This window comes from Pithys albifrons, chromosome 2 (genome assembly GCF_047495875.1).
Source record: "Pithys albifrons albifrons isolate INPA30051 chromosome 2, PitAlb_v1, whole genome shotgun sequence".
NCBI lineage: Eukaryota > Metazoa > Chordata > Aves > Passeriformes > Thamnophilidae > Pithys > Pithys albifrons.
This window is the reverse complement of record NC_092459.1, coordinates 23,788,356-23,805,404: the sequence shown is the minus strand read 5'-3', so window position 1 is coordinate 23,805,404 and position 17,049 is coordinate 23,788,356. Positions and strand designations below refer to the sequence as shown.

General features: G+C 35.5%; 1 protein-coding gene across 1 annotated transcript in view; it reads right to left on the bottom strand.

Annotated features, from left to right (window-relative positions):
* Positions 1 to 1,271: 1,271 nt before the first annotated feature.
* PRIM2 (DNA primase subunit 2) overlaps positions 1,272 to 17,049 on the bottom strand; it is a 98,058-nt gene continuing 82,280 nt past the window's right edge. The window contains exons 10-13 of the mRNA XM_071548498.1: positions 15,553 to 15,679; positions 14,733 to 14,815; positions 6,141 to 6,209; positions 1,272 to 1,857 (exon numbers count right to left, since the gene is read on the bottom strand). Of these exons, the coding sequence (XP_071404599.1) occupies positions 1,630 to 1,857; positions 6,141 to 6,209; positions 14,733 to 14,815; positions 15,553 to 15,679 (507 nt within the window). The 3' untranslated portion in view covers positions 1,272 to 1,629. The remainder of the gene's footprint in view (positions 1,858 to 6,140; positions 6,210 to 14,732; positions 14,816 to 15,552; positions 15,680 to 17,049) is intronic.

Sequence of the window (17,049 nt, the reverse complement as noted above, 5' to 3'; positions counted from 1 at the left end):
AGTTACTCATCCACTAAATACTCACACACCCTTTTGCATCTATCATCCCTTTCTCTAGTGTTGCACGCACCTTTCCATGGCCTCTTGGGGTCCTGAGACCAACAGGGTCCAAAGCTGTTCATCAGGAGTTGGTGGATGCTGATAGTAGGTACTGTTCTTTCTTCTCTCTAGAATCCATCTGGTGTAATATAGCACATTTCCAAAAAAATTCTACTTGCTGTTCTTCATTGTCTGCAAATTCCACAATACAGCCAAATTTTTATTTGTATAAAATGTGTGTTTACTCACACTGTATATTTTTTCTTTCATCTTTTCTCCCTAAAAACTAGTTTTGCACAAACCTTGTTTAAGGATTGGCACTTGGCCATGGATGGTTTGTTTATATCCATGGTGCCTCTGGCACCTAAAATCATAGGTTCATTCATTCTACACAAAATAACTACTTATTACTTACTAGCCATTAGCCACAGAAATAAATCAGAGTCATTATCAACAGAAGCAGCACAGCACACAACTGTACAAAGCTAGGCTGTCATTTGGCAGGTGATGTTACAGCTAAAGCTTCGGGTGTCACAAGCCAAGCTCAGAACAGTGAAACTCAGTGAGCCTTCATGCTAAGACCTTACAAGTTACCAGCAATAACAATACCACATTTATGTGGTTACAGGCCTATACCCGTGGTTGGGTCACTCTCCAGGGAGGCTGTAATGTTGCCTTGAAACTCCTTAGGCATCAGAGAAAATAAAATTAAGGTCTTTTAAATCCTTGGGAAAGTACTCTAACAGCATGACAGAAAATACCAGCTCTGCTTAGAGCTTCCATCCACTGCACAGTGGTTGCTGCTGAACTGAAAGCAGTTTGTGTGTTAGGTGACAATGGATGGAATTTAGGTGACCTAAAGCTGCACTCAGACTGCTGTTAAGCTTAGCAAGACACAGGAGGTTCCAGCTGCACTCAGACATTGAAGAAACTTTAAAAGAAATATATGCTAGGAAGTTTTTAGATATTTTGTGATGAGACAGTTGGCAGAACATCGCCTTCTTTGATTACTTTTTTACATACAGGTGTCTAAACTCTGCTTATGCTCCATTTCAAGCATCAAAACCAGCTCTTTAAACTTAGTGTCAAGATACAAATTAGGAAGCTGATTTCCTTCAGCTCCTCATATAGAAGAGACAGACTCACTCCTCTAGAGAGTAATTTTGATCATAAGAACTACTTCATTACCACCCAAAGACAGCTAAAAAGAAAATACAAAAAACCTCTGCTTTGCAAATTATTTATTAAGAAGATACATAGAAAAGTGACCACAAAATGGGATAAAAATAATTGAACATTTTGAAGAAACTGAAAAAAGGTACATCAGACAAAATCACCTAATAATTGCGAAGGAACTTTGATTTCCCATCCTTAAACATGCCATATAAAACAGCCTCCTAAAGCAGTGAAAATAAGTACTGGGTGCAATTACAGCTTCAGTATCTATCTTTTTTCAGCCTATTCAAGGTATTAAATGCCTCTGTCTTCCAGGTGGTGAAGCACATATTCTTTTTAGTATAGGAACAAATCCAGCTAGAGGAGGGAAAGAATGAAAGAAAACATAACACAACAGGCAAGTAACACAGCTACTTAGTCTTCAGTGAAGTATGCTTCCAGTCCCTCCAGCTCTGTATCAGCTGTTGTATTTGAAGAGGTGGGAGTCGAATTCGAATTCATGCTTTCCTGAGTATTATTTTTTTGTTGAGAGTTTCCTGAATTACTTAATTCCTTCTTCAGTTCTCTACCACCATTTAGTAGCTTTTGACTTTCTGTAAAATACTGATTAGGATGATTCAAAGAAAACCCAATGTCCTCAACCTGCACATAAAAGAAAAGGGACACCAAGTTATTATATTTATTTCTAAAAGTCATCTTTTCACATTTAAGAACAAATTACTTAACAATTTTCAAAGTTCCAATTTTGTTGAAGAAAAAGGCATCAGTTTGTAAATACTGCCTCAGCAAATATTAGCATGACCCAGATCTAGTTCCATCATAAATTTTCTTCCTCCTCTTAGAAATAAAATAACCGCTTTGGCATATTCAAACATTATTTCACACTGTCTTTGCTGTAGTAAAGAAAAATGATACCCCAAAACATCTAAAACAACATAAGTAAAATGGCATCTCTTTAGAGATGCAGAACAATTGAACCTACACCTTAAAACAGAATTTCCTGACCCAAAAGAGGGAGTGAGACAAGTCTAGAGTTCAAGTGGCAGTAGAGAATACTATTAAAAGTTGTGACAATTGCACAATATAAATCTAGATCCTAAGTATCAGTGTGAAACTGTGAATGGAAATGGGTAGCTTCACTTCTTTCCCTGTTTAACCCAGTAGCCACAAATATTTACAAGGCAGCAGGCTAAGATATTTCAAATCAACAAAGCTTTCAGCCTTTAAAGTTAAGCTCTTCTGACATACTCAACACAAACCACAGTAATAACCTTTGTATCTCTTTTGGGAGGCTCAGAAGTTGGAAACACTTAGTTTAAATAAAAGGTGCTTCCACCTCCTATTCAGGCAATCCTCACTTTTTACCACATGCCTGTCAGTTCATGTGAATTCTAAGAACATTTTAAGAAAAATACTGCTCTTAAAATACATTGAAAAGCTTACCAAACCTGGGATACAAGAAAACAACATGCAAGACTAAGAGTCGTATACTGGTAAATTTCTGCTCCCATGATATTCCCTTTTTCCCAAAAGGGTGGGGCCAATTCAAGTATAACAAGCACTCTGCACACACAGTCTCCAGAGGACATATAGTGTGGCTAATTTAATATGCCAAACCCCATCAATTTAAATTTCAGCCACTTGTGAATAATCATAAAGCAGAGGATGAGCTCCAAACAGAGCCCTGATTAAATGCGTTACCACTGCCCAGCTTAGCTCCATTAGGAAATGGTGGCATGGATAACAAAACCTAATTCAGACATGAATTAGCAAGTGCAGTCAGTGACCTCGCCTGCAAAATCTTAAAAGTCAGTAACAGTCCTAGCACTCTAATTTGATACTCAAAGGCACAGAGAGAAAAAAAAAACAAAACCATCACTGAATTTCACTTTCTATTTCAGTCTTATCTGGATAAGTTTCATCCAGCCAGTTTTCATCCATGTTCCAATTTTCATTACATGAAATCTAAATTACTTCTTTATACCAAAAAGGCTTAAAAAGAAGTGATATAGTGAAAATTGGCTTTCCCAGAAGCAGCTCTTAATTAGTTCTGGTTTTTTTAACCTTAAAAATCTCAGTTTTCTTCAAACCAATTTAAGAGTCACTTTTTAACTCTTAATTTTGTTCTAAACTCCTCTCTCCCCAGCAAATTCGAATAAGCTGTAGAAGCAGCTGATTGTATGAATGGGAACCTAAAGCCATGTTTTCAGAGGTGATTTATGGTATTTGGCTAAAAGCTATTTAAAGTTTGTTAGTTAATATTGTAGTATGAGGGTATGTACCCTTTCTCCTTTTCACACTTGAATGCTACTGAAATGAAACTACTGGATAAAGCTTACACAACATTTAGTTGAAAGAATTCTGCGCATTCTATCTATCACCATTTCTGAGAGCCTGAAGAGAGGAAAGCTGTTCATAATCATCATCTTCATTTGTGATACAGTGATACAGAAACAACTCTGTTCTCTGTAATTTTCAACAAGGTTCAGCAAGCATTTCTCTGAATAAAAATATTCTGCTCTGGCTGGAAATTCACAAGAAACTTGAACACAGAAGTGGAGGGTTTTTATGTTAAACTGCTCATGGTACTTTATCTAAGTTTTACAGTATTTTTGGGTAATATAGATCAAAGTACATCAATTTTAAAAGCCTTGCCATTAACTTAGTCATATGTCAGCTGAAACTTACTACCAGAAATAGAGAAAGTATATTTCTTTAGCAGCTTTGTCCATTCACATCTGTAAATCTATCTGAAATCCACTAAACTCAAAGAAAAATGTATTTTCTGTGCTGTTAAAAATTTAAGCTCATAATATGTATTGACCCAAGTGAAAGGACCTCTCACTTCATACAGAATTGTATAATCCATCTAGTAGGTGATACATGGATTCAGCACATTTTGCACACGCTGGCTTTCATACAAACTCTGAGTTTGTATTTTTTCTATAGCAAATGCTGTTTCAAAAAACTTTAAACATCTTTGGGTTTCAACCAAGAACTTTTAAAATGACAGCTGATAATGCTACATGTGATATTACAGAAAAACCACATGGAGTAATCATGGTGCTACAACCTTCCTTTCTCACACTTCATGAAATAGTCAACAAATTGTTACTTATATATTAGTTCCTGCCTGAAAACAATGCACTGGACCACACAAATGATGGCTGCTTTTGTTCTGTGGTTGTGAAATGCCAAAACCAAAAAGTTCAGGAGAGGTGTAGCGTTGAAGTGAATAAGCCCAGGTTACGTAGAATACAAAGAGAATCAGCTTTTCCATAACCTGTGCTACTTGAACCAGTAGCATTGAGGTGCAAAGACAGAACCCTATCACCCACTCCCCCCAAAATACACCTAAACATTCTCACTCTAGTCCAGCTCTGTTTATTAGCATGGTCTCAGTGCCAAACACCAGACTAGTGAAGCTGATTCTGTGAACTTAGAAAAATATCAAGTCTCCACTAAAAAGTCATTCATACTCGATCTAACCCACACACACTTTAACTTCCAAGAATTACAGGTAACACTAACTGCCCTACCCAATATATATCAAACACTTGCTTAGTAAAAGTTTTACATAATTGAAGTTAAAATTCTCTACGTGAGTCAGTCCACTATTCCTATGAAAATTTTACCTAAGATTGTTCCCCTACTCAAAGAAACAATCAGTGTTAGGCTAACTGAATCTTCCAAAATTTCCTTCACTGAAAAACTCTGCTGGTCATAAACAGGAAAGCACAAGTTTGATTGAAAGCAAAGGTCATCAGCTTCAGAGACACACCTTGTAACCACCTCATTAAAAAAAATTAAAATGAATAAAGCAGGGGTGTAGAATAGAAAAATCATTATGAGGAGGCTGGTAACAAGCTGAGCAGCCAAATTCTCTTAAAAAACTGCCCTCATAAGCATGTGTTGTTCAAACTACAGAAAGTCTCTCTATTTTGCTTTCTCTCACCAAAATGAGAGGTTTATCAACAGTAAAGCAGATAGATGATTCTTAGTGCAAGTAGCAAAGAGAGATATTTATATTACCACAAGACTGATAAAAAATAATGCTGTTCTGGAATTTGCCACAAAAGAACACAAAGACAGCTTGCCTAAACTGCATGTGGAGATTTATCCTTCATCCAATGTTGACCTTGGGGTCAATAATGATCTTAAAAAATTATTATTTCTACTGACTTGGGCTTATCCAGGGCAAGTGCTATCTAGAATTCAAACTGTACATAATTTTGAATTTCCAGATTATTAGACCTGCTTTCACCTTTACTAAGACTGTGAAACAAAACTCAGCTTACAGCTGCCAAAAAACCCTGGAATACAGGTTCAGAGTATACCTTTGCTAATACATTTATATTTGCTATAAAGTTGAAGACAAACAGTTCCATTTAAATCTAATGTGAAAACCAGTAAGAACAAAAAAGTCAACAGTAAATCTTGATTTTAGAAAAGAAACCCACAGGACTACAGATGAGAAAAAAAAACAAGTAAAAATTAACAACATTAGCTATGCACATGCTGGGAGATTAGAATAAATTACAATTTTTAGATACTTTCTGTTAATTTTAGGTGTATTTAAATAACATCAAACTTGCATAATACATTAAAATTTGATCAAAAGCAGTATATTGAGAAAGTTAAATGACTTGAAATAGATAAAATTCAACAATAATAACCTTCTCAGGAAGAAAGCATAACATTTTGCTACATCTTGTAATGTTGAGAGTATTAATAACATGAATATATACCTGCAGAAAATTACAAAAGAATATTTGAAATTATTGAAAAGAAAAAACAACAAGGCAAGACAGATAATGATGGATGTGCAAATGGAAAATAGTCTCTGGGCTTCATGCACGATTTCCAAGGTTTTTCTCAAGACAAAGTTGATGATAACAGTAGAACAAAAATCAGGAGCTACTTACATCATGTGTCAGCTCAAAGTACTTCTGACAGGCCAGCTGGAAATGCATGCCCTTCACCAGCTCCAGGATCTACACAGAAGGAGAAAAATGTGGAAGACTCAGAAGTAGCACACATACACCTTGCTGATCTTCCACAACAAGGTATTGCACAACAGCCTTGTACAACAGCTCATGGACATTTCCAGCACCTGACATCTGTATATTCTGATAATAACTGACAGTACTTTAAAATGCCCTGGGTACATTAAAAACAAGATAAAACCACAGGAAGGTATGCCTGGTCCTTAAATTGTAATTTCAATACTCTTAACTTCAAGAATAAGTTGAATCTATATTTTAGTAATATAATTGTGACAGTTATTGTCAAACTATCATATTGCAACATCTCTTCCATAACTGCAGACATAAATCTAGTAATTTAAGTGGTTGAAGCATGAAGCAATCAAGGACATGATTTGTTTGGGGTTTTTTTCCACATTACCAGTTCATACAGATGCACAGTAAAATACTACTGTGCTCTCATCAAGAAAATTTAATGTAAATCCTTTAGACAAGTATCTGTGAGATGGGAATGCTTTTACCTTCAATCAGATTTGTCCTTTTTGAAATGAAGTTATTTCTAGTCAAGCTCAGCAGAATATGTGAGCAAATAGGCTGTTTTGAACACCTATTAGGAAAATCATGCCATCTTTTGTAAATACAATTTGCTTTCCAATTCTACTTCAGGTAATCTCTTCTGTGCTGCATAAAGTACTATTCTTATCACCAGAATGCAATGCTAGTTGAAATATTTTAAAGTTTCATCACCTCCTCCCTCCTTTATATAATCAAAATGTATGTTCTCTCTGCTTATCAAGCAGAGAAAATTGCTGGAATTAAGAGATAGCCTCAGTGGAAGGAAAAATAGTTTTCAAGAAATGTTAATTTCAAGCCCTTTCCCAAGGCTGACCTTTGTGTCAGACACAGCAATACACAGCTTAAATCCCTGCTGTACTCATTATCGGATGCTGCCTTGTATTTATTGACAGATGTATAAATAAATTACATTTGCTGAATGGATAAAAACAGCAACACACTGCCAGGAAAGTACTTAGCCACATTATTTCTGCATAATAGCCCAACTGATTACATTTCTATTCCTCTCACCACCTTCTGTTAAACTTTCTGTAAAAGAGCAAGGCCAAGGCCAACTAGGCAATGAAGTCTAAAATGTGGCACTATCTGTGCACATACATATATTTCTTTTTTTTTTATCTCCTCTCTCCTTGAAACTGACTGAAAAATTTAGTAGTTAAGTATTGAAGAAAACTCAACTATTCTGAACTCATCTATTCAATTTCATATTGTTTTCCTGTTTGTTCCTTACAATAAGATCTGTCATACAAAAGAGCTATCTCTATTTTAAAGAAAATGCTAAATATGTTGTGTGCATGTACTTTCTTAAAAAGTATTTTTCACATAATTTAGAGTAATTACCAAAAGACCTATTTGTCTGCTGGTTAGTTGAAAGAAATATTCATAATGTTCTGTATTCAGACTTTTCTAACATGAATTTTCCAGTTGAAGTAAGTCAACTAATTTAACCTAATTCATAAATATATTGGGTTTTCTCAAAATTCTTCTTCCTTTAGTCAAGATGATACCTAAAAAAATTATATTAATGAGGAGTTTTCTAAATTTAGGTCTAAATACCTTTTAAGTCTCAGAACCTTAAGTGAGCTTAGGTATGGACTAGCTTGGAGAAGAGCTCTTAGAGGAACCCATATCAGGATTCTCTGGTGAAGTTTGGCAGTGAGGTCTTCATGCCACTTCTCTTCCTGACATTGAGAGAGCACTCCATAGAACAGATGCCTACCAGAACACTCTAGAGACTTTCACCTAGTTTGTTAAATTTAAATTTTGTACAAGATTGCACCGGTAGACATCATTTTACTCCTGCTGCTTTACTCTCTGCACCATATCACTTCCCCAACTTGGAACGGTTCGCCAATTTCAGCCAAATTTGACAAGAAGAGATGATGAAGTTAAATGTTGATTAAAACTTGTGGCTGGGTAGAAAAGCCAGACCAATGTTTGTGGCTCATTCAGAAAAAACAAACAAACAAAACAAAAACCCAGTTATAATTCAGTGCCTACTCATTGCGAGGGACAGCCAGAAGGCAGACAAAGGATAAGCCGGATATTTAGTGTGTATGTAAGTTTAAACTGTCCACGTCATGGGGGACCAGGTTCACCTTCTGTATATATGAAAGGGCTGAGGAATAAGGGGCACATCAAACATATTCAGAAAGGAACAGGCCTAGTAGATTAACTTGCTTTCTCAGGGAACAAGTCACTAAGAGAGGAAATGAAAAAGGTTAACTGCAATAGAATGGAGCCCAGCTAGAAAGGACTCATCGGTGTGAGAGAAACTAACAATCCTCTTATTAAAACAGAATTATCATTCATAATAAATATTATCTTTTATGCTACATTTGTGTACATAATGAAAGCAAGCTTGCAGCTGTTTTTCACTAGTGTTACCCTGTAACAGACCTCCACTCAAAACTTAATTGACAGCAGCCATCTTTTGTCTCTACAGATATTATGATATTTACACTACATCGCTCTATTTTGCAAGTAAAGGTACATACTCAAGGACTCTTTCTGTTAGTCCTTATGTGCCTTTTCCTTCACTGCCATCTGTAACTTGCTTTTCTGATGTTGCTCTACTGACTACTAATGAGGTTGAGATGATGTTTGGCAGCTGTATGCAGCCACCTGCTTTTACAGATCCTCAGCACTCAAAGATGAGATGTTGCAAAGCAGGATAGTTGGGGCTCTGTAATTAGCCATTACTACTTTCACTTACTCAAAGTAAGTTGGGTTTTCTTTTTTTTTTAAATTGCAGAATTAACTTGTACTTTCAACATGAAAATCTCTCTACTATAGATTCAGTTATGTATGACTCATTTCTAACTTTCCCTGGAGGTATTATAAGAAATGTAGACACAGTTTAGTGGTGGACTTGGCAGTGTTGTGTTAACAGCTGAACTCAATGATCTTAAAGGTCCTCCAACTTCAATGACAGATATCTGACTGAAGATATGATTGGGTGCAACTGCTGGAGATTATCTGAACATATTCCACTTTTCTCTTTCAGGCCACTCTGTGACCACCTCAACACTAAATCTGGCACCAGGACTCCAAAGTGTCTTTTGTCTCCTGGTCAGCACAGTCATCTGTCCCCTCTGTTGATTTCAAGTATTTCCTTTGTATTTTAAATGGATTTTGAACATTTCGCATTTATAATGTATGCATGTATAGCACAATTTTCTCAGATTTAAGCTGTTTGGCCTAAGGGACGTGCTTACAGGTTAGAAAAACATTGTTACAGCTTTGCTTAGCTTAATACACCTAAGTATTCCACTTCTGTTTTCCCATAGATTAAAATGATGCTATGTAAAAGTACATTTTATGATTAGAAATTTTTTGGCTATTTTTTCAGTGACACATTTTCATTTAACTGATGAATTGTGCATGAGTTTATAGCCACCTCTTTTAACAGAGAGTCATGCTCGGTTTTAGGTATGACAGGATAACCCGTATCCTATGCTGCAATGGTAATTCAAAGCCTGAACTGTCATAAAGTATAAAAGCAAGCATCTGGAATAAGAATGAAATCAGAATGAAAAAACAACTACAATATTTAAAAAAATTTAAGTATGTGCTTACCTGTGGTCTAATTTACAACATACGTTTCAAGAACAATAAGCTGAAACATTTCTTTCACATTTCTTACTTCTGCTGTTTTCTCATCCTGAATTGTGCATTTATACCTTTACAAAATTTTTGTGCATGCTTCTTTTTCCCTTCTCTCTCTTCTAAATAAAAATTTCAGGAATAGTTTAATACACCATAAATTGAAGCTGTAGAAGTGAGAAGGCACAGCCCCTAATTCTGTCCAACCATTCCTGTCATCTGAAAATGAATCTCATTCCTCCTCAATTTCCTAAGGTAAGTCTATAATTGGATAATTTTTTTAAATTTATTTTATAATGTAATCATAAGGCCAGCATAAGGAAAGAATGGAAACTCAACAGGCAGGGATGAACAAAGAATTCCCTTTCCCACCAGCAGGCCCATTTTGGCTAATTAACTGTTCATGAAACTGAAGTCTAAGATTTGCCTAACAAATTTAAATACTTCTAAATTAGACACACTGAAATCATTGCCATTCACGTCTTTAACGACAGGGGGGAAACCCCACGTGTTTTAACTCTATTTTTCATATTATTTGTTCTAAAAGGCACATTTGACTGAGCACTGACACAGGTTGCCCAGAAAAGTTGTGGAGTCTCCGCCCTTGGAGTGAGTTAAAAGTGGTATGGACACAGTCCTGGGGACCGAAGTCTGGATGACCTCCTTGAGCAGGGGGTTGGACTAGATAACCTCCAGAGACATCTCCCAACCTCAGCCATACTGTGATTCAGCAATAGAGCCTGACCACACTTTTATTATGTCCTTTTGGTGGTCAGAATATCAAATCCAAACTTTAAAAAGCACATTTTCTAGTTCAACCATGTACCTTCTGTACTTTCAGTTGTGTTCTACGTACAATAACATATTGCACACACACTCTAGAAGTCTTCTGCATTCTTATAGTTTCTTATTAATAGGAAACTTAACAATGAATGTAAGTATCTGAAGGCAGGGTGTCTAAAGGGCAGAGCCAGGCTCTTATTGGTAGTACCAAGGACTGGAGGCAACACATAGAAACTGATGCACAGAAAGTTCCACCTGAACATGAGGAAGAACTTCTTTACCGTGCAAGTGACTGAGCACTGGAGCAGATTGCCCAGAGAGGTTGTGGAGTCTCCCTCACTGGAAATACTCAAGAACCATTTGGACACAATCCATTTGTGCTACGAGCTCTAGGATGACCCTGCTTGAACAGGAAGGTTGGACCAGATGACCCACAGGGGCTCCTTCCACCTGTCTGTGTCTGTGTGATTATCTAAGAGGTGAGCTGTGCTTCTCACCATGTTTATGCCTGTGCTGCATTCACTCAAGTTTTCTTTTCCTCTGCCTTTTTTTTTGTTTACTGTCACAAGCCTCTTCACCAGTCAACATTACTTTTTTTTTACCAGTACTTAAATCAGATTTTTGAACAGTCCACTCTAATGTAATTGCATACAGCCTTTTTAGAAATATAATCTCACATGGCAATAGTCAGATATAACCTTTCATTTCTAATACTTGTTTCCACTTATCAACAATAAATTGAAGATTGGGAAAATATTTAGTCATTGGAAGTACTGTAAATCCAATTTTTAAAATAATTAGTTTTAGTCATACTGTATTAAGATGCTTTGTCTTATTGAGATATTAAGCCACATGATGCTAATACTCTTCAATATTGTAACCATCAGTGGTGTCAGTAATAGCAACACCTCAGCAAGAATGAAAACACACAAAAGAAGTCAGGTGAGAGCTTTAATATTAGGAAAAAAGGCTTTGATTTGGCTGGTTACATTTGCAATTCTATTGATTCATCTAATGTATGCAAAAGCAATCCTAGTGAAATCAATAAGCATATTCATACTCGAAAAACTACAAGACAATTAAACATGGCATATATTCTAGCTGAGAAACCATAGAAAAACTTAAGGAACTTTGATGTATCAAATTTCACTGCAATAATAAAATGGGCATCACAGAAAGTTTGCCTATATTATGAATATCAATTGCTTGTAGTTTTGTTTCTGTTTTATATATTTTCCCAATAAATACTGACTTAATAAAAGATATCCTACTTCAACAGTACTTCCTCTTATTTAATCAGAACTTATAAAAACCCTGCTTGTGAAGATGACTGACATTAAGGGAAAATTCCTTAGCTGCAAGAAAAAATATTTTTACAGACAGCAATGATTAAAACTTTTCTTATATTAGACAATCAGGAGGGAGTGTGAGGGATTTTTTTTCATTGTGGTGGGTTTGGGGATGTTATTTTCACTGGTTTGGGAAGCTTTTGTGGAGGTTTTGTGTTTTTCAAACACGAAAAGCTACAATCACAAATAAAGATATAGCATAGCCTAAGGAAAATGTGAAATAAACACAAGTTAAACAATTCAGTTCTTGGAATAAACATTAGGATTAATTCTTTCTGCTTTACATAGTAACTAGGCAAGATCTGGAAGTCATCTCCTACATTACTTCCAGAAGATAACGTCAGCAGATACAATCTCAAAGCCTCAGAAAATCCAGACTGAAACAGCAGGTTGGATCCAGATAATTCACAGCAAGCAGATCTACATATTCAAATGTTTTGATCACTTTTTTCATTACTGACAGTACTACAGAACAGCTGCAATGAAAGCAGTCTAATGCTCCAACTGATTACTGAAGTCCTATGAGGGTCTGGCAGTATTTGTTCTGCACCACCATGCCAAGGTCCAGCATTCCTTTTTCACAGCTAGTCCTGAGAAATTTTGCATCGTTCATAGAATTTTGGAACAGAGCAAGGAACAACTGTAATAGGTCCTGAATGCCAGAAAAGGCATACCATTTATTAAAATACATAGCTGAAAGGTCAAGCTATGAACCATTCACTAAAAATAGGAATCTACCAGGTTGTAAGGGAGCTCTCATTGGATTCGGAGTTAACAGAAGTTCTAACAGAGTCAAAAGGTATGCATGGTTTGGGTGAATGTCAATCTGAAGATCCAGATATTGAAAAAGCAACTACATCAGAGGTTTTGAAAGGCTGGTAAACCATCCAACCCCTAATAGCCATTCACTGAGCTAAAGGAAAAAATAACATTTCTGATACTCAGCAACTATCACTAAGCATCAGACAAGACTCTTAAAAGCCACAGTCTGTACTGAAGGATCCTCAATCATTATTGAACCATACAAACAGAGCAACAAGGAGTGGCAGCAATAACAAGAACTTGGAGACAGATGTGAACTAATTTTCTTCCTTTTCTCCTACTGAATATCTCCAAGACAGTCTGATGTAAAAGACTGATTATTTCTGAAAACCCAGGCACAGCCATTTTTTTTTAATATTTATTTTATTATTATTGGGTTTTGGGTGGAGGATGTATTGGTTTGGATTTGTTTTGTTTTAACACTAGGAGTGGACACTGTAGAGCCCTGTACCCTGACTGCACTTAAACTGACACCACAGAATTCATGGACAGGACAGTGTCCATTTCCAGGCAAAGAAGGCACTGATGGAGACAGTTTTTCTTAATCACTTTTGTTAGGACAATTGAAGACTCCTAGTGAATCCCAATTCTAGGTTACAAAGGGAAAAAAACTCCACACCCACACAAAAATAAAAACACAATTCACATCAAATAAGGAACTCCATTAAGTATAAAGATACTGCCTTACTGTGCAAATTCACTGAAGAAATAACTTTTACTAAATCCTACCCACAAATATAGAAGGCTGCTAAACCAGTAAATCTTTATCAATCTTTCCAATGATTAGCAGGATAAAAATCTCAGACCAGCATCAATTTTTGATGCATACAAAAAGTACAAAAGCCAAAGGAAAGTATATCTAGTGTCACATATATGGATGCTTAATCATACAAACCAGGAGTAAATAGGGAAAAAAATCAAAGGAAATAACATAACTAGGAAAAAGTCTGAGTATTTCAAGAGTTTGTCAAGAATGACTATGAGTGAACAATAGACTCTTTAAAATTATTCTCTCTTAATTTGTATCTTAGTTATTCCTTCCAGGGGAACCTGCTTTAAGCGGAGCTTTCACATTCTTTTTTTTCTAGTTCAACAGTCAGTTGATGCCTGACAAGCAGTGGTGACATTCCATATGAACTCAAGACAACTTAGGCAGGATTTTTCCTATGGACCTAATGCAGGTTTCAGGGAGTTAATAAACACAATTGATGGGTGAACTGTTTCAGCTGGTATCTAATCCATATGCCTTCCCCCAGAGAAAATGGTGGCAACCTTTTACTGCCCTAAGCTCTTGCTAGAGCAAGCCATGGGACTCAGAGTTCTTCAGTACACATCTCAAAGTTCCAATTCCTACATTGTCCTTGCCATACAAGACAGGATTTTAATTCAAATTACATGTTTAAAAGCTGATAAAAATCTCTACTTAATTTCACTAAGCATTTCATGTGCTTTTGTTATTTAGGGAAAGTTAGTTCAATGGGTGATTAAGAATGTATGAGTTTCAGAACTTTATTGCAGAAAACAATTACATATGTCTACTGACTACACCATAGTCATCCACAAGTCACTGCAAGAATAAAAATACATTCTCTAAAACATTGTCATACTCATTTAAACTTCTTTTTTAATCACAGTGCAGTAGAACAAAATTCTGCATTGTACCCACTATAGTAATAAACCAACTCATAATAATAAACAATAAAAGCTGGTGACAATAATATCATGTCAGTGCGAGCTCTGCAGCCAGAAAACCAAGATTCTGGTGTAAACCTTTCATAAGAAAAGGTATTTCATAATACACACTGACAAATTGCATATAGCATTCCTACACAAATAGAAAGCAAAATTGAAAATCAGTGCCTTATTAAATTAAAGTGTCAAGCAAAATATGCCTTACCTGAGTTATTCCACTGGGAGGGATCTTGTATGACTGCAGCTTTTGCTTCAGTAGCTCAGGATCACTGTGGCGGAATGGGCACCCTGACAGTAAAAAACAAGCAAGCTCACAAACAAGGCTGTTTATTTAGGAGTTAGTGCAGTAAGGCTCTAAAGAGACCAGCTAAGCTATTCCTAATTGTCGAACAGCTTATTAATAGGAAAGTTAATTACCCATGTGTACAACTGCTTAGTTTTTTTCTTTTCTTTAAATAATTACTTTACTGCAGAGTTATCAGGGCACCACAGGCTCAAGAGTTACATAAAATATCCCACCATAAACAGGCCACAATTTTCATTTACTGACAGGAAAAGAGTTTAAGTTAGTTCCTTACTAAAAATTATAGCATTGGTACATTTAATTGTTGTGGAAAAAAATGGGAAAAGACAAGTAATTAAAAGCACAGCCTATCACTTTATAAATAGCATAGAAAGTTCTACCACCTAAGGAACAGTGGCCTCTTTTTGTTCTAGAATTAGTTTTGAGACACAACAGAATGAATGACTTAGTACTACCATAACAATGGTAAAGCCAGTGTAGGTTTTCCATCTTTAGTCACACAGAAGTAGGAGGCTTTAAATTACCCTTGCAAACTTCAGACTTCCTGTACAATTAAATTCATAACTCAAAATGCTTCTAATTGGTCATTTCTTAAAGCATCTATACATTTAATAATTAAATACTTAATTTAAGAGACTACAGGAAGGAGTAACTTCTCTTTAACAGCCAAGAGGGTCTGCTGTTTGTAAATACTTGGGAGGTTTTCCCTTAAGGAACTCACCATGATAATCCCCTTGACTTGGTGGATTGGACATGATAATCTTCATGCAGCTGTATGGGGTATAATCAGTTCTCTTTCCTTCTTTCCCATAGTTGTGGCGAATGCTGTAAGCATATCCTTTGTCAAACTGAATAAAAACAGAAGAATAAATTCTTACATATTGTGCCAGTAATTCTGTCTGATCGCAAATAGAAATATTGAATAAGAATAAATTTTAAAAACATACTCACACTGGGAAACATAACAATCTAGTTCTTTGCTGCTAGTTTTGGTTTTTATACTACATAAACTTGCATATGAACATAAACACACACATGTTTTACAGGCATATCACAAAAGGAGCGTGTAACTGCATCAATTTAAGGTCTTTTCAGCTGATGCTGCAATGGCTTTAAAGATGATACAGATTTTGAACCCCACAGTGTTAGTAAACAGAGAATACATAGTAATTTAAAATCTTTCACAAATGTCCATAAATTGATTACTTTATCAGGAAAAAAATATAGAAATACAGATTTCTTTACTCAGTTTAATACTTTACCTATACTTTGCTTCAGCACAGAAGTTTAATTCATCAGATTCTAAAATGGAGCATACTTTCCTTGTATAAAAAAAGATTTTCTCTTGTCCACTGATAGACTACCAACTCCTCCAACAAAACTGATCTTCTAAAGTAATATAAATGTAATCAAATATTTACCTTGACAGCTGAACACAGAGCTATCAATATATCATTTTTGGTAAGCCCTGTGGAAAACATTCAATTCTGAGTTCACGTTATTTTTATGTGGCAATAGGTGACATAAAATCTGTAGTAGAATCAGATTGCTTAACATACAGATTCCATTAAGTTGCATTAGCTACTCTAAGACATAAAGGAACATTTCAAACACCATACTTGGAGTCCTAAAAAACACAAATATGATAAAATAACAAAGCATCGTATTTAGAATGACACATCCTCAGTTTCTCTTTGCCTCAAAAAATCTTGTGAAAATATAAAAGAGCAACTCTTCTCTTGCTCAATTCAAAATGTTAGCATTAACCTTAAGTAAAACTCTGCATCTGAATACAGACAATTCCCAGAAGAATTTAAGTTTTCTTCTCAAGAACCACTTAAAATTATTTTTTTACTCAGGCTTTGGTATTTTACTAATAGAAGATAATGCAATATACTGAGCAAAATCATTCAAGCATACATTCAAGCAACTGGCAATGCTAGTGCTGCAAGGATACTCTCGTTTCTACAGATAAACGTAGTTTCCTGTTTGGCCTGTGGATGTCCAAATAGTAATTCAGAATATTCATATACCTATGAAATACTTTGACCCACTAAAATATGTCGAAAATAAAAGGGAAATAGAAGTGTATTTTTCTTCATATAAAATATTTCAAAGTTTTTAAAAATATAGATACTTGAAGATCTGTAACTTAATATGCAAATACATGATAAATGTATAAAAAACCATACACAAATCTTGAGAATAAAATCCTAAA